This window comes from Siphateles boraxobius, unplaced genomic scaffold (assembly GCF_051911475.1).
Source record: "Siphateles boraxobius isolate OS27281-9 unplaced genomic scaffold, OSU_SipBor_1 35, whole genome shotgun sequence".
In the NCBI taxonomy this organism is placed as follows: Eukaryota; Metazoa; Chordata; class Actinopteri; order Cypriniformes; family Leuciscidae; genus Siphateles; species Siphateles boraxobius.
In genome coordinates this window covers 7,664,595-7,686,731 of record NW_027508975.1, presented here as the reverse complement: position 1 = coordinate 7,686,731, position 22,137 = coordinate 7,664,595, and the positions used below count along the sequence as shown (strand labels likewise).

Genomic DNA, 22,137 nt, shown 5'->3' with positions numbered 1-22,137 from the left:
ATTCAATCCCTGCGCATAGCTTGTCACAAGAATCTCACCTCTCGCCTGAGATCACTGACACTCTGACAAGTCTTCAAAATAGAGAGCTCCATCTCGTCTGTGGCCTCTTTGGCTTTAAGCAATTGCTGCTGGAATGAAAGAGAAACAGAAACAAAGATAGAAAGAGAACTTAACACACTGCAAACAGAATGATTTTCAACCAAACGAACGTGCACAAGGCACCAGCCATGTTGAAGAGCCCATCAAGTTTCAACACAAGTGTCAGTGTGGCTCAAGCAGCCTGAAAGATGGACATGACAGTCTTTATCTGTGGTTTTCTCTTCAGAGGACAGGCAGACAGGTGGGTGGGATTGCTTTCCGACGGGATTACGGTGGGGTGTCAACACAAACGCGGCACACAAGTCATGTGAATGTTTGAAGCGCTCTCATCTTCATGCTTTACTCTGAGACATCACACTGCAACAGTCATTGCACTTCAGTGAACATACACCTAATGTTTCTGTCACTGAAATGTTGGACAGGTAAAGTGGGGAACAACCCTAACATTATGATGTAAAAACAATGCTGTCTCTAAATAAGTTTTGGCTGAAAGACGTACCCTGTCGTAAACAATCTGTTTAGGTAGACAGAAAGAGTTAATAAATTGCAATGCTTGAGTCATGAAAACTCATGCCCATGGTCTGTTTATATACAGGTGCACTCAAAACTGTCAAGAGTTTGTTTAAATGGACAGTTCCAATCTGATTGGCTTGTTTTCTGCAACTTACAGAATTGTACACAGGTTTTGTTTTAATTTATTTTCTTTTGAGGAAGAACAAATCACTGGATTTGAAGTTTGCAAGATTTACATCAGAGTTTTGTCTGAAAACTAGTGAACCAGTCATCCATAAGAAGAAGTGATTGTTTCACTTTGTGTTCTGAGTTGTTTGTGGGCGGGGAAACTATATTTTACATTTGGGAAAATAGTAATTATGATCAGTGTCTATAATTTTAAAGGACTCTTTCGAATTTCCGCACTATTATTGTATATTATTTTGATATAACCCATTTGAGATAAACCCCTTCCCTAAATAGCTAGTAAAACAAAACAAATTGTCACTTTAGATGTTTTGTCAGACAGTCACTTCCTGTCCAAGTGGGCGATTCTTGGCCAGAATCAGCTGTGATGAAGATCACATTTTTTGCCTAAACTAAATAGCCTGAGACTAATGAAAACTAGGAAACAGTTTCATTGGAAAAAAACAACACGAGGAAATAAGCAAATGTATAGAAATATAACGAATACATTTTTTTTTTTATTGTAACACTTTAGATTAGAGAACACATTAACTATTAACTACTTGTTTATCAGCATGCATATTACTAGCATATTGGCTGTTTATTAGTACTTAAAAAGCAACTTTATTAATGCTTTATTCTGCATGATATCCCTTATCCATATCCCATATCCCTTAATGCTACCCAATACCTAAACATAACCACCACAACAACTACCTTACTTACTATCAGTAAGCACCAGTATTTAGGAGTTTATTGAGGGAAAACTACAATAATAGTGAATGTGTGTTCCCTACCTATCTAAAGTGTTAAATATGAGATCAAACAGTGTCTAAATTGCTCATTTTTGTAATTAAACACTAGTATATGCATTATCTGCCAGTTCTCTAGATATTGCATTGGCCTTTGAAAATCCAGATGTTTGATCGTGTGTCTAAGGCATTTTCAGGAGTCCCACACATTTTGACCAATACATTACAATGAGTGACTCATGGACTTTTCAGTTGTGGCAACTGAATTTGTAAAAAAAAAAAAATATGTATTTGAATTCTGTTGTCTTCTGAAGCGAAACAATAGTTGTGTGCAACCCAGCAGCACCCATTCAATGGCATTTTATGGACTCACAGAAATGCATTGTTTTCCAAAAATTTTCACTTATGTTTATCTGAAGAAAGAAAGTCATATACTTTGGAGATGGCATGAGGGTGCGTAAATGATCAGAGAATTAAAAATGTTGGGGTGAACCATCACTTTAAAAGGCTCAAAAATGAGCAAGTTTTACTACATGCCAAAGAGAATTTTCTAGCATACAAAATAGTTTTGAGCAAGGCTAGAAAATAATTATACTACTAGAATTTCGAGGTCTTTTTCTTGACTTTAATGACTTTATTTATTTCCACAACTTTTCTAGGCCTGGAAAATAATCATTTTAAATTCCCTGATATCCAGGTTTTCCACGACTGTGGGACCACTGCATTATATTCATTTTGGTTACTTTTTAAAGGGGCATTCGGCAACTATTTCAACTTAATAAAACCGTTTAGAAATCATTTGGATGGTTTAATAACCTGTTCCGGTAAAAATGGTGACTTTCCCCGCTCCCCCCAACGTTCCCAGGCGGAAAACCAACCTTGCAACATGGGGACTAACGTCCCGGTAAGTTGGAAATAGGAAGTCTCGTGAGAAGCGAGAACGAGCGAGAAACACAAACTGCTTTACGTTAATTCGACATAAACACACACACCGCCCTCAATGTGTATGATGTATTACCCACCTCGGTAGACATAGCTCCACATGATAAAGTTGGCCGGCTCCGATAATAACAAATGCACATGAGCAGCGGTGGAAAGGGGGAGGAGGGTGCCACAAGTGAGTTTTTTTACGACATTGTTGTGAAATATACGCCCCACAGCTGTAGGGGGAGCTCGTTGATGAAACATGCGACAACAAAAGTGAAAAGCAGCGAAGAAATAGCTAGAGTTCCCGAGTTTCCCTTTAAAGCAACACCATGTAATTTTTGCTCTCGGGGTCCCCCTAAAGTTGGGAAACAGTACTGTCTTCTACTACTGTTGACAAGCTGATACCGTCTTGAGTTCTCACGTCTTGGGCAGACTGTCAGGGTTGCTTGTGAAATGTCTTCATCCCAGGTACAGTGGCATATATTTCAGCATGTCATATGAACATAATTTCATGGGTTTTATTTATTTTTTTCAAACGCCAAAAGATCGCGTAGCTCACGTTTAAAAGCCAAAGTCATAGTAGCCTATTGGCTACTGTTTTACATAATGGATATGCTAATTTACTTCAATGTTTGTGTGGTAGGTAATAGCCATATATCGTCAATATTATAATATCAAGCTACCATAGATGAATCTGCAAATTTGAAAAATCGATTTGCATTATAGCATGAGGCAAGATAATTTCACCAGAAAAATAAATAAACAAACATGACTATCATGAAGATAAATGGAGGACCAGATAGATTCCGTAACATGGCTAGGCAGACAACAAATTCGCAAAAATAGAGATAGTATGCAAGCAATATATTTACTAGTCCAACAGCATGACGGCCAGGTCAGCATCGGTCGGGCACCCCTCCTGCTCCTTTAGCTCACTCCAGCGAGCGAACGCTGGACCAATATTGATCCTCATCCGGCCTTTTATTTTGTCACTTTCCCTTTTTCTCTTACTAGTCTTTCTCTCACGTCAGAATTTGAGGAAGTGGGGGTTGGTGGGGGAAGTGAGGTATGCCGTAAAGCGAAAAGTCGAATTTTGTAGTTCATTTTGTGCTCAGTTTACTACCCGAACCCCGAAGTTACGTAGTGCCAGTAAAAGCGATACAGACACTGTCAGGCTATGGCAGACGTGTCATTCAAGTCGATGTACAATCTCAAGGATCTTGGAAATATATTATGAAGGTTGAAAAACTACATAGTGTTGCTTTAACATTTATTTAGCATTCGCCATTTGTTCTGGTGAGATCATGTAACTAGTAATGTCACAGGAAGTTGCTTTGCACAAATGCATAATAATTACGAAAAGTTAACACTTCAACTTTCCATTTTGAAAATTTGTGAAGATGCTGACATTTTCCTGTAAAGTGAAAGAAAAAGTTACAAAAAGAAAAAATATTTTTCCTTGAACTGAGTTTTTCTTTCACAAGCCATTCAGTGTATAGCAATGAATACCATTTTAGTAAATATGACGCTGCTATTAAACCATTACAGTGTGCGTTTTTTGTACTTTTTCTTTCTTTTCATCACTCTATATTTTAAAGACATAAGAAGATTTAGTCAACTCTACCTATGCACAAAGTCCATATTTGATCTTAAAGAACAAATATAAACCTTACTTAAAATCATGCAAGTATCAATTTGTCTGTATGCTACACAGTGAAGGAGAACATGGCATAAGAATATTCTTATTCAAGAAACCAAAGGCAGGAAGCAGGAATGAATGAAAGCCTAAAACCATGCTAAAGTTGACTAAAAAGAGGAATAAAAAAATAATCTTTTGGAAATTGATCTTAATGCCTTAATTAAAAAAAGGAGGAAAAATCTCAATCTGAAAAAAGATTGGCATGGTTTTATTTTAGTTAGCCTAATAGCTGGTTTGATTTGCATTGAGAGATGATCTTATGGAAAGTGCCTCATGCCAATCTCTAGGTATGGTGAAGGGAATGTGATTATGTGGAGATATTTTAATTCCAAAGGCCAAGGGAACTTTATCAGGATGCATAGTATCCTGGATCCATGAAATAACTGGTCTTTAAATAAAAATCTGCCTGCCTCTATGGGAATTTAACATAGGGGTGTACTGACTTATGCACCCTATATTCTAAGGAAGAATATTTTTTTTATTTACGATACATTATTCATTCACAAAGAAAATTGGTGTCCTTAAAGGTTGGATTTTTCCTCATTTTTTTAATTAAGGCATTAAGATCAATTTCCAAAAGATGATTTTTTATTCCTCTTTTTAGTCAACTTTAGCATGGGTGTATTCACTTATGTTAAGCAGTGTATAGATTGCACTGCAGGGCTTATTTTTCCCAGTGTATGAGGTTCAGGGACAGTTACTCCACAGGAGGGGAGACATGCAGAACGTCCCTCACACACTGCACAACAAAGACGTGAATGACAGATATACAAGCCAAGAGAAAACTGTGCGTTAATATATGAATGCGAGACCAAGGTTAGACAAACATGTTGCACAGCTACACTGGGATTAGGGATGGCTACCGAAACCCGGTATTAAACAGGTTCTGCTGTCGGTACTAGAGAAATTTTCCTGCAATGTTAAATATGTTCTTAATTGGTTTTTGTTTTTTATATTTAATAAAAAAATATATAACAAGAAGAACTGATAATAATACCGTTAAAGTATGGGATCGATAAGCAGTATCGGTAAGAGTACCTTAATGATACCCATCATCACTAACTGAGATGCAGTTTGTGAAGATTTCCCCCCTCCTGTCACCATCAAATAAGACTCAAGTCATGCGGTGAATGACTAGTCGGTGCAATCCCTAATGTATGTATGTGTCTTACCGCATGTCTCCATGTGTTGATGAGCTGTTTGGTCTCCTGACGTGTGATTTGGCAGAGTTGTATGATTGTCTCTCTCTGCTCGTGGCTGGTGTAGGCAGAGTCTGTAAAGTCTTCAGTTTTCTCTACCAGAGCCTCTAGCTGAGCCGCCACTGCCTCACAGGACACACAGTACATAGAGTCTCTCAGACCCTCCACTTTAACCTGAAACGCATACATACACAAACATCTGGTGAGATAGAGATTTGTGGTGGATGACATACAGTATCAGTTCCCGTTCAGTGTCTGCATCTTTAAATTATATAAGATATTTAATTGTTTCAACCCATCCATAAAATTAAAACAATTATCAGAATCAGTCAAAATTTCTTCTGCTTGGTCAGAGCACAAGCTGATTCCTCAATGTAGAAAATAATCCTTCTTCAGTTTCTTTATACCCGCAGCATTTAGGATGTACAACCAACCACACATTGAAATGAAATGCATATTAGGTACAGTTTATTCTTAATTGTTTATATTTAAACATACTAGAATTTTAGGTATTGCTTAGTAATATGAATAGCAGTTTACATGGCATTGTTGTATGTTAAACATATATATTTGCTTTGTTTGTATATATTTTATTGGTTTGTGCTGATGTAACACCTTAATTTCCCTTTGGGGATTAATACAGTGGTATTGTATCGTAATGTTGTGAAATATTATTACAACTTACAATAACTGTTTTCTATTGGAATATATTTAAAAATGTAATTTATTATGATGGAAAAGCTAAATTTTCAGCAGCCATTACTCAGTATCACATGATCCTCAAGGAATCATTTTAATGTGCAAATTTGCTGCTCATGAAAGTATTAATTTCTTCTCATTAAAAAAAAAAGATTTGAAAAGTTAATGTATATGTGTACAGTTTTACTGATTGGACAACAAGCAATACTTTTAAAAGAAGTCTGACATTAAAAGAGAAGCTTCATCCATTGACACATTCATCTAAGAGCCCTTGGCCTACACCTGCACCTTAAAGTCTTTAATCCCAGCGTAGATGCTGACAGGAAGTGCTTTGGCCTCCCCACCGCTCCTCGTGTCAGTCACAATCTCAATGACTTGCTCCAGGGCCAGACGCATACGCTGGAAGACTGCTTCTTTGTTGATCCGTGCCGACTCGCAGTCTGGATGTCTCAGACAAGTCTGAGAGGCAGAGAGGGACAAAAATTATCTTCCAGATGCAGAGGGGCAACAGAAGTGTGGGTGACAAATTTGACATGTGAACAGGGTGTTTTTACACTTCACTTCATCTTTCAGAATAAGGAAAGAAATATTGAGGTACAAACAAGCTTAATGCCTTCAAATAAAAAAACTTTTTATTATGCTTTTTCATAAGCAATTAACCATCAAAAATGTTTTGCTCTTGTCATATTTATGTAATTTATGCAGTGCTTCAATAGTCCCTGTTCTTTCTCCAAAACAGAAAACAAACATTTGAATGGGTTGCTGAAATCAAGGCCTTATTTCCTGACAGAATGAAAACTTTTCACATAACTACTTTAAATTATTTCTCTTACTAAATCTAAATGAAACAGACCTAATAGAGCCAACTGCTTGATCTTGAACTCCCACATAAATTTGCTTAAATATTCGAGTTCAAGTCAGGTATGGCTCTCATTCAATAATAATTGCATACAACTTTTCGTACTCTCATGCAAAATTAAAAATTTGATATAAACAATTTGAATATATACATTTGGCATTATTGTATTATATACCTTTACCTTTCAAATGTTTGGGGTCAGTAAGTTTCTCTTAATTTTTTTGAAAGAACTCTCACCAAGGCAGCATTTATTTGATCAAAAAATACAGTGAAACTGTAATATTGTGAAATATTATTACATATATAATATGCAATATATAATATGCTGATTTGGTGCTCAAGAAACATTTATTAATGTTATTAATAAACATTATTATTAATGTTAAAATCAGTTGCTGCTTAAAATTGTGAAAACCATGATTTTCTTCATGATTCTATGATAAATAGAAAGTTCAAAAGAACAGCATTTATTTGAAACCGATATCTTTTGTAACACTGTAAACATCTTTACTGTCACTTTTGATTAATTAAATGCATCACTGTAGAATAAAAATATTAATTTCTTTAAAAACAAATATCCTACTAAACCCAAACTTTTGAAAGGTACTGTATATGTACAAATAAATTCATATTAAAATTAATATAGTCTTTCTAAGGCCGTCAGGAATGATTTGCTGATTTAAGCTGTTGAGAACAGGTTTTATGTTATGCACAAATGTGTGGTTACAGCATAAGAACTGTTGATATTATATTAACATCTTTTAGACAGCAGATGGTACTCTCTTCCACAATCCTACCTTAGAGGCTGTGAGGAGCATCATGGTGCATTTCTCCAGCACAGCACGTGCGGCGGCCATCCGAGCTCTTTTCTTTTCATCCTTCAGATCCTGAGCAAAACAAGAATCCACAAGACAACTATGAGAAAACATGCAATACCTCGAGTGCTTTCGAGCTTTCTGAAATCTCGGTTTAGGTTTAACCTCAGTTGACTTTATAGAGAGAATAATTTGTTTGCTTGCAACAAACCAGGCTGGAATTAAACCGCATTACAAATTTAGTTCAGTTATGATTCCCACAAAGTGGTTATGAAAACTCATTTCATTGAATGTAATAAAACTAAAATTTGTTCAGTAAATCAAGAGCACTTGTCTTGAATATTAAGAATTTGGTGCAGCCTGTCAGCCTGTCAGGAGATCCACAGAACTCTCGGAGTTCATTTACCAAGGTCTTGCTGAGAATGAACGGTAGATTTGGTCCTTGAAAGAGATAGCACTGACATAATGCCTTCCACCGACACTGAGAGAGCTGGAATATAACTCAATAGATCTGCGCTCGCTGAATGCGGCGTTAGGCATTAGGGATTTGTGACTGACAGACTGTGTGTGTGCATGATGGAGAGAATGAGAAGAACCTGATCTCGCTCACCCTGGCTGGGCTCACAAAAGGAGAAGTGATTATCTGTTATTATGTTCTTCTGAATAAAACTGAAAAGATGGAGGCCGCAGATTGGCAGGGAAGCTCTGCAGAGATAGGAACGTGATGTGTTTATGAAACATTATCAAGCACATATAGTGATTCCTGTTTGAAATGAGAAACCTTTTCCTATCAGTTCTTGGTTTCATTTGTATTCACAGTACTACTTTCCTAATTATGATGGGACCTCGGAGGGGGCCTCAGGAGAAGAAAGAGACATGCACTTATGGAAAGATCAAAGAAACCAGTTTCTGATAGTGGCTGGTTCATATGGTTTCACATGGTAATAGAGCAATTGTGAGGACATTACTAATTTTGGACCAATTTGATATTGACAGCAGTGTTCGCACTTCTGGATTCCACCCTACTCTATAGAACAGGGCTTTTCGGAAAAAAAATTTATGCCAAAGTCTAAGGCAGTGTAACTTCATTCTATTGACTATTAGAGTAACGTGACATGTATAAAAATAAAGAATTTAAATTGTATAGTATACAATATAAACTTTTCTTTAAAAAAATAATGTACTTCTAAATAATTTTATAAAAATTACATAAAACTAAATATAGTATTTCTTTTATTATAAAATATGGCTATTAATATAATGCAATTAATTATTCTTTAAAATACATTTTTTAACTTATTTTTTTCTCACATTAATAACATTTTCCTTTAGCAGCCATGTGGACCCCATTTTGAAACCCTTTGATCTTTCTATGTATCAACATCAGCATATGCCCTTGACAAACCCATATCTAAAGTGGTTTGAGATGACAGACAATCTCGACCCAGCAGCAAACCAGATACCATGTTCTAAAAACCAGCGTGACCATATGCCGGTATGATGTGTTTTTTTTCCCCAACAGAGCATTGATAATGAAGGCTATGTGTATAAAAACATTATATTATTAATTCATACGAACAGTACTATTCCCCAATCTTGCATTTGTTTGCATTGCAACACACAAGCTGATAAGAGTTATACTGCACGACTACCGTTTGCCAAAACCCATCGGTTCTGCACTGTGGTCGAGTGTATCTTACTCCAAAGGGTTTTATCAATGGGGTTTAAGAGCTGCAGATTAAAATTGTAGTGTGCGGCATAGTTCAGTTCTTATAACTTAAATTCCTCCATTACCTTCCCCCTCACCCCTCATGCGTTGTGTAAATCTACAAGGAGCTCTACAAATCTGCCATAGGAAGTGTCCTTATCAGTGTTTCACTATCTGTGAAGTGAAGAAATGATGGAGGGTGAGTAGAGGGAGCGAGTGTGTGTGTGTGTGTGTGTGTGTGTGTGTGTGTGTGTGTGTGTGTGTGTGTGTGTGTGTGTGTGTGTGTGTGTGTGTGTGTGTGTGTGTGTGTGTGTGTGTGTGTGTGTGTGTGTGTGTGTGTTTACATTCTGTCTGTCTCCCGTGAGATGGGCAAACTCTACCATCTCATTCCCAAATTGGCTGAAGATTTGGACAAATTCCTGAAAAGTGCTGACTCTCTCCAGCTGCTCCAGGGTAACCAGCACCTGCACACAAAAATACAATCCACGTCTTTACAAATAAAGCTACAGCCCTGAGAGAGAGAGAAAATTAATTGTGTAAAGGTTGCTTTCATAACTCAGGAGATGTTTTTGCTTTATTTAGGGATGAGCTTTATCTCAGATTTCTGTCCTAATGTTCTCAACAAGAAATAAAAATAGATCCAACTGAGACAACTGTTGATACACAGTAAGAGCATAGAGCCACTGTGGTAAATCTGAGCACAGCATGTGAAACAGTATGAGATCTCTTTAGATTACAAGGGATCTGAGAAGCAAGAGACAAATTTTGCTCCATTTAATCTCACGGATAGTAAATCACATATACTGTAAATTTACTTTCTTATGGCTTCATGATTATTACATAAAAAGGTTTTCAAAGTGTTTTTTATTTGTTTCTTTGGAAATGAGAAAGTGTCATGCTATCAAAGATGTTCCAAATTCCAAGTTGATAAAAATGTATAAAAATAATTATTATTATTTATTTTATATATATAAAAAAATTGATATATATATATATATATATATATATATATATATATATATATTGATATATATATATATATATATATATATATATATATATATATAAAGATGCAAATAATGTTCATATCATGTGGTTAGTTTTGAAAATCAAACATGGAGATGAAAGAACAAGGATTGTAGTCCCTTATATTGCTAAATCCTAAACAATCTTCTGTGCTAAATGCTACTTTTGTTTGCTAATGCTAAACAAAGTCCAAAAGACTACCTGTTACCAAGGGGGTAATCCATCAGCCGGAAACTGAAGCCTCCCATGGGGGCCGCCATATTAGCAGGCCATTGACTCCCATTCATTTTGGCGTCACTTTGACAGCGAACAACTTTACACCTCATCTTTGGTGTCCAAAGACTTCATTTGTCCATTATTTATTTCTAAAGAAACACGACAATGTATAAAAGGCTACAATACTTTGTATCTTACGTTATGGCCCCGTAGAAGCTGTTTTTGTAAAAATAGGCATAACCATGCGACTCTCTGTCGCACAGTACAGAAATTACCGTGTAGACAGGAGGAGAAGCTCGCAGGCAATCTTTTACTGTCTATGAGACAATCGGGGGGACATGGAGGCATAAAGTCAAGGGAGAAGCCCATCAATAGAGTCCATAAAAGCAACGGGACAAAATATTTCAACAACGTTTTTGAGGAATTGGAAATAATTCGGTATGTGGCACAGCTACTAGAAGATTTACAACTGTCAGACAGGTTTCTCACGTCACATCTACGTCGTCAAGCTCAGTTTGAGCCTGCGCAGTATGCTCAGCCATCAGGAAGAGAGTGCAGTTGAGCTTCTAATGGGCTTCACTTTTCTCCGTTGAAATCAAGGGGGTCGCTGTGATCATTTCTTTTACTGTCTATGCCTGTTACTCATTAGAGGAACAAAAGTATTTATGTTGACTTTAATTGGAGCGAATTCATTGAATTAAATTAACAAGTTGAATGTGATAGGTTGCCTTATTGTTAGAATAATAAGTTAGAATCTTTTTTTTAGTCCATAAAAGCAACAGGACAAAACGGGACAAAATATTTCAACAACGTTTTTGAGGAATTTGAAATAATTTGTTATGTTGCACAGCTACTAGAAGATTTACAACTGTCAGACAGGTTGCTCACGACACATCTACGTCACATCTACGTCGTCAAGCTCAGTTTGAGCCTGCACAGTATGCTCAGCCATCAGGAAGTGAGTGCTTCTAATGGGCTTCACTTTTCTCCGTTGAAATCAAGGGGGTCGCTGTGTCCATTTCTTTTTCTGTCTATGCCTGTTACTCATTAGAGGAACAAAAGTATTTAAGTTGACTTTAATATGAGCGAATTCATTGAATTAACTTAACAAGCTGAATGTGATAGGTTGCCTTATTGTTAGATTTATAAGTTAGATTTTCTGTTTTTACAGTGTAGTACCTACTATACAGTACGTGATTTTGGACACAGCATCAGACATATTTTCAGTGTCTCAATTGTTAAAATAGAGTTACAATAGGTCTGTAAAATAGTTGGTTTTACTCTGAAACAAGATTAAGTTTCTTAAACAAGAAAGAGTCTTAGACTCTTAAAATCTCAGTCCATGTTTAAATTGCTTATTAGTAGTGGTCATACATTCTGAGTCACACAAGAAGAAACTGTGCTTAACGAGAAAAGTGTCAGTAAGTGTGGAAAAAAAACTCTTATATGTACCGAGAAGCTCAGCGGAAGCAGTCCGAGACGCTCACATTGGAGAAAATTGATAAGAGAAGCCTCTATTTGAGGTTAGCTACCTAGCAGTGGGCGTTATCAGGCATGGTCAGGGACAAATTCAATTGTGTTTTTCTGTAATGGAGAGCTGTTCTGCCGCCTGGCTGTCCAAACATCACTAACTGGACATGATTAGCTCCAGATCTGAGAGCACAAACAGGCACACACACATAAACACTGCCCACTACCTCATCTCACGACATGGATGTTTAGACAGGCCTCCTAATTTATCCTGTGCCGTGTCTCTACAATTATCTCCAAAGCAGCATGACTTTAAGTATTCCTCTGTGGCCATGCAGCGATAGCATCAGAGAGCAAAGGCTAGCCTGTGTGCGCCTGTGTACTCATGTACTTGACAGGAAAATAAGAGTGTCATTTGTGCTTGTAAAGGCCAGTGCACAAGTACATGGACACAGCAGACAATAATACGTACTTTGTTGCGAGAGCTTATGATCTGTTTGATAACGATGCAATCTGCAAGCACCAGGACTTTGGTAACGGAGGAGAGCAGCATGCGAGCAGCTTTCACCATGCCAGTCCTGTCACTAAACACCGTGCTGCGTCCGTCACCCTCACACTGCTCCAGACCAGACACATCTGTCAGTTTGGCTATTGCAGTACCTGCAAAAGAAAAATACAGCAGAATGTAATAGATATGCGCACGAGAGTTTAGCAACGTGCACAGGAGTCTATTGTTTCAAACTCCTATTCCTACGTATTAAACTTCAGCATGGAACTTGTCAAGTCAAGTCACCTTCATTTATATAGCGCTTTTAATAATATGGACTGTTTCAAAGCAGCTTTACAGTGATAATAGGAAATTGAAGTAACAGAGATTGTTTTGACTGCCAGCAGTCGATTTTGATATTCTAGGTATTAATCAACTGGCCAGAATTTTGAGATCGCACTAGACATGAAGGACCATAATGCGTCAAGAGCTCGCTCAAGTACAGGGGAGCTAAACCATTTAGTGCTTTGTAAGTAATCAGCAATATTTAAAAATGTATACGATGTTTAATAGGGAGTCAATGCAGTGTTGACAGAACCCGGCTAATACGGTCATACTTCCTGGTTCTGGTAAGAACTCTAGCGGCTGCATTTTGGACCAGCTGTAGTTTATGTAATAAACGTGCAGGGCAACCATCCAGTAGAGCATTACAATAATCTAGCCTTGATGTCATGAACGCATGAACCAATTGTTCTGCATTTTTCATTGAGAGCATATGACGTAATTTACATATATTTTTAAGATGAAAAAATGCAGTTTTACAGATACTAGACACGTGACTTTTAAATGAAAGATTGGTATCAAAGAGCACACCCAGGTTCCTAACCGACGACGAGGACTTGACAGAGCAGCCATCAAGTGTTAGACAGTATTCTAGGTTATTACGTGAGGACGTTTTTTGTCCAATAATTAGAATTTCAGTTTTTTCAGAATTAAGTAGTAGGAAATTACTAGTCATCCAGTTTTTTTATATCAGCTATGCATTCCGTTAATTTTGTGGATTGTTAAGTTTCGTCAGGGCGTGAAGAAATATAGAGCTTAGTATCATCAGCATAACAGTGAAAACTAATGCCATGCTTCCTAATGATATCTCTTAAGGGTAGCGTACAGAGTGAACAGCAATGGTCCTAGTACTGAGCCTTGTGGTTCACCATACTGAACTTTTGACCAATAAGACATCTCTTCATTTACTGCTACAAACTGATAACGGTCAGATAAGTATGATTTAAACCATGCTCGTGCAATTTCACTAATGCCAACATAATTTTCGAGTCTATTTAAAAGAATGTTGTGGTCGATAGTGTCAAATGCAGCACTAAGATCGAGTAGCACTAACAGAGAGATACAACCACGATCGGATGATAAGAGTGTCACGGCCTTGCCTGGCTCCTCCTCCTGGCTGTGTCTGTCTCCTACAGGTGAGCTGGGCACAGGTGTTTGGAGTTTGTGCTAATCAGTTCCTGGTCTGGGCCTTTAAAGATGCTTCAGATGAGACCGGGAGGAGAACCAGCCTCCGTTGCATTTCTCCCGCACCGTTTATGATTTTGTTTTGTTTATTTATTTCCGATTGCTTATATTTTTATTTCTTTTTCAAAGCCAACTTCAGTACTGGCTGAGCAAAGTTTATTCTGTTAACATTCTATTAATTTAATAAATATACTATATTCCTATTCCGTGTGTGTGGCCTTTCCCTACTCTGTTGCTTGCTTTGAGCCAGGCTCGTAACAGATTTGGGGGCTCGTCCGGGATTTTGAACCATCGATCGGTAAATATGCGTTTTTTTTGCATTTCTCAATTGGGTTTGAGTAGTTGAATTGTAGGTCGTTTTGATTAGTGTGCCAAATTTGTAAACTGTATTTGGATCCTACGCTGATCCGGCGCAGTAAGGTTGATTGGGCATTTAACGCATGGTTATTGGGAAAGACACGCGGATCAGTTAATTAGGTTTTGAATTTTTTTTGCAGTACGTCGGTGCGGGAGACAAAATTTGGTTCGTTTGTGCCTGGGCTTGTTTAAATACAGCCAGGTTATAGTATTAGGAGGTGGTTCATTGTTGGGTGGGTGCGGGCTGCGCTGTGTTTGCGAGACAAAAATAATTAATAATTAATTGGTGTAGTCACTGGAGCTTTACGAACCCCTGCAAAGTGCTTAACGCTTGTTTGTTATTTTAGTTTTTTGTTTTTGTGCTATACCCTGGGCGGAGGACACAGTCGTGGATGCCTGCTTTAACGACATTTTGTCGGGGAAGTTAGGTCCTGCTGATATCGTGTATTAAAAATCTCTGTTCTTGGGGTATGCATGAAGTGGATCGAAGTGTGCAGGGCAGCTCCGTTTGTTTTGTCTCGTAGCTGCAGTGTGGTGGCCGCACTTACATTGATAAATGTGCTTAAAAAAATAATATTTTTTTGTTTTTTTTTTGTTTAGGGGTTAAAGAAAAGGGCAGAGTAAATAAATGGATACTTTGGATACATTTTTCGCTGCTCCATCAGATCAGGTTTTAGATACGTTGACTAAGGAGCAGTTGTGCGACGTTAGTGAACATTATAATTTTGAATTGGGCTTGAGGAAAAATGCGAAATTGGTGCAGATAAGGCAGGCTGTCAGAACTAAATTGGCTGAAAGAAAAATTCTCCCATCAATAGCTTCAATGGATGAGTTGGATCCTGAAGGTGCTTCAACGCCTTTGGCAACATTGGGTGAGTCTCGCAGTAATTTTGGTCTTACCTTTGAACAACAAAAAGAGTTGTTAGAAATGCAACAAAGAGAGAGAGAAGCTGAACGTAGAGAGAGAGAAGCTGAACGTGAAGCCGAACGTAGAGAGAAAGAAGCTGAACGTGAAGCCGAACGTAGAGAAAAAGAAGCTGAACGTGAAGCCGAGCGTAGAGAGAGAGAAGCTGAACGTCAACTACAATTTGATAAAATCAAAAGTGATAGAGAAATTGCCTTAGAACGGCTTAGGTTGATTGCAGAAGGGAAAATTACGGGTGATACCGGTGACGATGTTCCGACTGGACCAGCGCGCACTCCTGATATCTCTAATATGGCCAGATTGCTTCCAAGGTTTAGTGAGAAAGATCCGGATGTGTTCTTTTCACTGTTTGAAAGTGTGGCAGATGATCGTGGTTGGAGTGATCCTGAACGAACATTGTTACTCCAGAGCGTTCTAGTTGGAAAAGCGCAGGAGGCATTTATTGCTTTATCGGTGCCTGAAAGAAGGATTTATAAAAGTGTGAAAGATGCTGTGCTTAAAGTATATGAGTTAGTTCCAGAAGCATATAGACTGCGATTTCGTAATTGGAAGAAGGGAGAAAAGCAGACTTATACAGAGGTAGTAAGAGAGCTGAATTGTCATTTCAATCGTTGGTGTGCTGCAGTAGGCGTTTCTACCTTTGAAGAGTTGTGTAATTTAATTGTCTTAGAGCAATTTAGAAACATCCTCCCTGATCGAATTGCGGTATATATTAATGAGCGGAAGGTAAAAACAGCAGCAGATGCGGCAGTTTTATCTGATGAATACGTTTTAACGCACAGGCAAAATTTTAAAGAACACAATTCAGGAAGGGGTTACCGCGAGCAGCGCTTTGGACGTTACAGTGAACGTTCAGTATTTTCTAATACTCCAGCTAGTCAGTCTGTTGCCAAAGAACAGTCTCGTGGTAAGGCAGATCCGGATGCTTGTCATTACTGCTCAGAGAAGGGGCATTGGAAGAACGAGTGTCCGGTCTTGAGAGCAAGGGGCCAGAGGAGCAAATCTGGCGCGGCAAGACCTGTTGCTCTTGCCGTTTCGGATGTGCGCGCACGGTCTGAGTTCATCCCCACAGAGATTAGGTCCAAACCTGAAAGGGGTGTGGCCTCCTCTAACTTGTCCGCGGACAGCCTTGTGGGATCTAGCCCGTATAGCGGGTCTGATGTAATTGAAGCCAATGTTAATGATTACTCTCCTTTCATTACAGATGGTTTAGTATCATTGGTGGGCAGTTCTGCAAAGGTGCCAGTTAAAATTCTTAGAGATACGGGGGCTTGTGAATCTTTTCTTCTAGAGTCTGTTTTGCCTCTTTCTAGTGAGTCCAGCATGGGTAATGTTTTGGTGAGGGGAATTGGGTTGCAGGTTGTAACTGTTCCTCTGCATAGGATTGAGCTACAGTCAGACCTGGTTCGGGGTGAAGTTGTCATTGCCGTGCGCCATTCGTTGCCTATAGATGGTGTACATCTCATCTTGGGAAATAACTTGGCTGGAGAGCGTGTTTGGCGTGATGTACCACCTCCTGTGGTGGTTAAGAGTGTTCCATCTATCCCATCAGGTACTGATTGTAGCCTGCAGAGCTTACCTGAGGTGTTTACTGCCTGTGCAGTAACACGTGCCATGAATCGTGCCTCTGGAACTGAGGTTCTAGAGAAAATTTGTAAGCCTGAATTACAGCCTATTGTTTTGCCCAATGTGCCATCTTCCCTGTCATTTAGTGATTTTGTTGTAGCTCAGAAGGAGGATTCAACATTGAGTGAACTGTTTGCTGGGGTTTTGCCTCTTGAGGAGCGAGATAGTGCAGCGAGGGGTTATTTTGTTCAAGATGGGCTGTTGGTTCGTAAGTGGATGCCTCAGACTAAAGAGATGTTTGAGGATCCTGTTTTCCAGATAGTAGTGCCGGTGAAGTTTAGAGACTTGATACTACAGACGGCTCATGGTGATATAGCGGGCCATTTGGGTGTGCGGAAAACGTATGACAGACTTATGAAGTACTTCTATTGGCCTTGCCTAAAGAAGGATGTGGCATGCTTCATTAAGACCTGTCATACATGTCAGATAACGGGAAAGCCTAATCAGGTGATCAAGCCAGCTCCACTTTACCCTATTCCGGCTTTAGGGAACCCATTTGAGCATTTGCAAATCGACTGTGTTGGACCATTGCCTCCATCGAAGTCGGGGTGTGTTTACCTTTTGACTGTGATGTGTCAGGCCACCCGTTACCCCGCTGCCTATGCGTTACGTACAATTTCTACCAAGTCGGTGGTGAAGGCGCTCTCTCAGTTTATTTCCATCTTCGGCATCCCTCAGATTATTCAGAGTGACAGAGGCTCTAATTTTACATCACGTATGTTTTCAGAAGTGCTTGAGCAGCTGCGTATTAAACATCAGCTAAGTAGCGCTTATCACGCCCAGAGCCAAGGCGCTCTGGAGCGTTTTCACCAGACGCTCAAGTCACTGCTAAGAGGTTATTGTGTTCAGCTCAGTAAAGACTGGGAGGAAGGGCTTCCGTGGCTGTTGCTTGCAGCACGTGAGGTAACACAGGAAAGTACAGGTTTCTCACCTAATGATTTGGTGTTCGGCCATAGAGTTCGTGGGCCTTTAGCTGTCCTGCAGGATAAGCTGAAGTGTCCTGAAAGTCATCCTAACTTGTTGGAGTATGTGAACGGCTTCCGCCGGAAATTGTTCTTAGCTTGTGAGATGGCTGTAGAAAATCTGACTAAGGCTCAGAAGAAAATGAAGAGTTGGTATGACCGCCGGGCTGAGCCGAGAGTGTTCAGTCCTGGAGATCAGGTTCTGGCGCTGTTGCCGATAGCCGGTTCTCCCTTTCTTGCTAGATACTCAGGTCCCTATACGGTAGTTCGGCAGGTTTCGGACCTGAATTATCTAGTTTCAACTCCTGACCGTAGGCGTAATACGCAACTCTGTCACATTAATCTTTTGAAACCCTATTACAGTAGGTCTTCGGTTTCTGGGGCAGCCGAGACTGGTGATCAGGTTAAGTCAGTTGCTGTGGCTGCAGTTGCTGGGATATCTAGCGTCTCTCCCCACATGGTGGCAGCGTGTGGTGATGAGGATGTGGTTAGCCCAGACGACTGTGTGCTCCAGCCTCGGTTGAAGAACTCAGAGAAGTTGTCTGATTTGGACACGATACTTGGGCATTTGTCCAAGGAGAGGGCATTAGCAGTTGAGTCGTTGATTTTTAACTTTCCTGCTTTATTTTCAGACACACCGTCGTGTACTCATTTGATCAAGCACGACATCGATGTGGGTGATTCTGAGCCGATAAGGCAGAGGTTCTATCGGGTGTCACTCGAGAAACAGCAGCACCTAGAGGCAGAGGTGAAGTATCTTCTGAATAATGGTTTGGCAGAACCCTCTTATTCTAGTTGGGCTTCGCCTTGCATTCTAGTTAGTAAACCTGACGGGACGTATAGATTTTGTACCGATTATCGGAAGTTAAATAACATCACAAAGCCAGATTCTTTTCCGCTCCCAAGGGTTGAAGACTGTGTTGACAGGGTAGGTTCGGCCAGGTTTGTAAGTAAGTTTGATTTACTTAAAGGCTACTATCAGGTTCCTTTGACACCTCGGGCTCAGGAGGTTTCAGCCTTCATAACGCCGTCTGGCCTGTATTCGTACTCTGTGATGAGCTTTGGGTTACGAAATGCGCCCGCCACATTTCAGAGACTAATGAACCGCGTAGTCTCTGGTTTACAGGGCTGTGCTGTTTATTTGGACGATGTGGTTGTGTATAGTGACGGGTGGTCTGAACATCTTGAGCGTATCCAGGCTCTTTTTAAACGGTTAGTTGAAGCTCGCCTCACTGTAAACCTCGCTAAATGCGAGTTTGCCCAGGCGACAGTTGTTTATTTGGGGAAGGTGGTGGGGCAGGGCCAGGTGAGGCCTGTGCACGCTAAGGTGGTGGCTATCGATAATTTCCCTATTCCAGCTACCAAACCTGAGCTCCGACGCTTTTTAGGAATGGTGGGGTATTATCGTGGGTTTTGTGCTAACTTTTCCACTGTTGTTGCCCCATTGACTGACCTTTTGAAGGGCCGTATTAAATTTGATTGGACTGCGATTTGTCAGGCCGCATTTGATAATGTGAAGTTGTTGTTAACATCTGCTCCTGTGTTAAGGGCTCCCCGCATGGACCAGTCATTCCAGATGCAGGTCGACGCTAGCCACGTGGGTGCTGGGGCCGTACTCCTGCAGGGAGATGAGCAAGGGGTAGACCGGCCAGTGTGTTTCTTTTCAAAAAAGTTTAACCGTCACCAGTTAAATTACTCGACCATCGAAAAAGAAACACTGGCTTTAATATGGGGATTACAACACTTTGATGTTTATTTAAGTGGGGGTGCTGTTCCGGTTACCATTTATTCTGATCACAACCCATTAACGTTCTTATATTCTCTAAAGAGCCCAAGTCAGCGCCTTATGCGCTGGGTGTTATTTTTACAACCGTATAGCTTACTGATCCGGCACATTCGAGGTGTGGACAACGTCATGGCTGACGCCTTGTCCCGTGCCCCGTGTGAGCCGGAGTGAGTCAGTGTCTTGTCCTGGCTGTCTCTCTCTTGTATCTCTTTCTCTGCCTAGTCTCCTTAAATTTGGCTTTCCAGGTACCGGGACTTGCTGGAGCCTTGGGTTTGAGGGAGGGATTGAGTGGAGGGGTGGGGGGGGCCTATTGGACTCAAGTGACCATTTTGCATCTGCTTTGCCGGCTTGGGAGGAGTGGCCAAGCCATAACCCCTAGACAAAGTTGAGTATTTTTTTTGTTTATATCTGATGTTTATTCTTATATGGGGAAAGAAAAGAAGTGTGTAATTTTTCCAGAGTCTCTCTTTGAGAGGCCTCTGTCGTAAGGAGGGGGGTGTCACGGCCTTGCCTGGCTCCTCCTCCTGGCTGTGTCTGTCTCCTACAGGTGAGCTGGGCACAGGTGTTTGGAGTTTGTGCTAATCAGTTCCTGGTCTGGGCCTTTAAAGATGCTTCAGATGAGACCGGGAGGAGAACCAGCCTCCGTTGCATTTCTCCCGCACCGTTTATGATTTTGTTTTGTTTATTTATTTCCGATTGCTTATATTTTTATTTCTTTTTCAAAGCCAACTTCAGTACTGGCTGAGCAAAGTTTATTCTGTTAACATTCTATTAATTTAATAAATATACTATATTCCTATTCCGTGTGTGTGGCCTTTCCCTACTCTGTTGCTTGCTTTGAGCCAGGCTCGTAACAAGAGCAAATCATTTGTGACTCTAATGAGAGCTGTCTCAGTACTATGATTCGGTCTAAATCCTGATTGAAAATTCTCAAAGATCCCATTTCTTTCTAAAACGGAACATAGTTGTAGGAAGATACTGCCTTTTCTAGTATCTTTTACTCTGACCCATTATGGACTGAATGATGCCTCAAAAATCATTGAGGAGAGGTGTGCTGTTACTTCAGACTCATGATTTTTGCCTTGAGGATGATGAAACGGATAAAATCTTTAACTGAACAATATCTATTTTCAATACCTTGAAAATTTGGAGAAAGACTTGAGGGGTGGTTTCTACTGATTTGAGCTAGTAGTAACTACAAGAGCAACAGGCAAAGCTTAATTTTCAGCCATTACTCCAGTGTCACATGATCTTTAGAAATCATTCTAATATGTTGCTTTGGTGCTCAGGAAGCATTTCTTATTAACAATGTTGATAATTTTTTTTTAGGATTCTTTGATGAATAGAAAGTTCAAAGTTAAAATGACTAAAGCCAAACCAAAGCAACAGAAAACTATTTAATCAGTTTAAAAAAAAATGAAAATAAAATAAAAAATATGAACAATTTTCCTTTAGAGGACACCCAGAAAAGGAGGTTCCGTCACATTTTTTACAAATTTGTCCCCAAAATATAGCTGGAAAAGGCCACAAAAAGTATTTGGACACTTTTGGGACACTTTAAATTTTATGAAAGCCATTCAGGTCACTGCACATAAATCCTCACCAGCAGTGAAATTGTAAACTGGCCTGTGGGAAACACTTAAGGTGATGTAAAACAAATACATATATACTGTATAACATGTCTTCTCATCCCTTATAGATAATCAAGCAAGCATTCATAAAACGGTCACTGCTCTGAAAAAAATATGCAGTTTCAATAAGCACATTAAGACATCAAGTCACAGACCATTTCATTATTTACAAAGCAATACATCACACTGGGTGGTCACTTTTTTTAAAGCATCAATAAACATCTCACTTTCCTCAATGAACGTTCCGCTCACAGACCTGTCCAGACACAAATGCTATACTGGCTTATTTTTGGACAGGGTGACAGGGACTGGATGTCATGTCCCAGTTGGAACGTGCTGAAAGGACGCTTGATGAGGGCAGTTCCCTGTTTCTTGCCTAAATAAAGAAATGTTATTCTGAGAGACGGAAAGACTGGCACTTTGAAAAGTTAAGAAGAAAGAGGGTGAGAAATACAGAGTAAGATTTTAGGCATTCAATGAGAGTAATTTCTGAAGAAAAACAGCTCAGTTGGATGTTCAACGTCACATTTGTCCATCTGAAGACACCGTCCTGATTGCATTTAACAGCTTTTCTTTTTCTTTTGTTAATTATCGTATTATTGGGCAAATTACTTTGCCAGTTTGTGCACTGCACACCTATCCATATGGGCACAATGCAGACATTTCCTGCTTTGTTGGTTTTGGTCCCT

At 39.6% G+C, this 22,137-nt stretch overlaps 1 protein-coding gene across 3 annotated transcripts in view; it reads right to left on the bottom strand.

Annotated features, from left to right (window-relative positions):
- ctnnal1 (catenin (cadherin-associated protein), alpha-like 1) overlaps positions 1-22,137 on the bottom strand; it is an 82,863-nt gene that overhangs the window by 16,641 nt on the left and 44,085 nt on the right. For 2 of the 3 annotated variants that reach the window (XM_077196185.1, XM_077196186.1), the window contains exons 3-8: positions 12,620-12,807; positions 9,780-9,899; positions 7,710-7,799; positions 6,342-6,512; positions 5,328-5,528; positions 39-125 (exon numbers count right to left, since the gene is read on the bottom strand). In XM_077196185.1, the coding sequence (XP_077052300.1) occupies positions 39-125; positions 5,328-5,528; positions 6,342-6,512; positions 7,710-7,799; positions 9,780-9,899; positions 12,620-12,807 (857 nt within the window). Of the gene's footprint in view, positions 1-38; positions 129-5,327; positions 5,529-6,341; positions 6,513-7,709; positions 7,800-9,779; positions 9,900-12,619; positions 12,808-22,137 lie in introns of all 3 variants that reach the window. The other variant, XM_077196184.1, reaches the window with a different exon arrangement.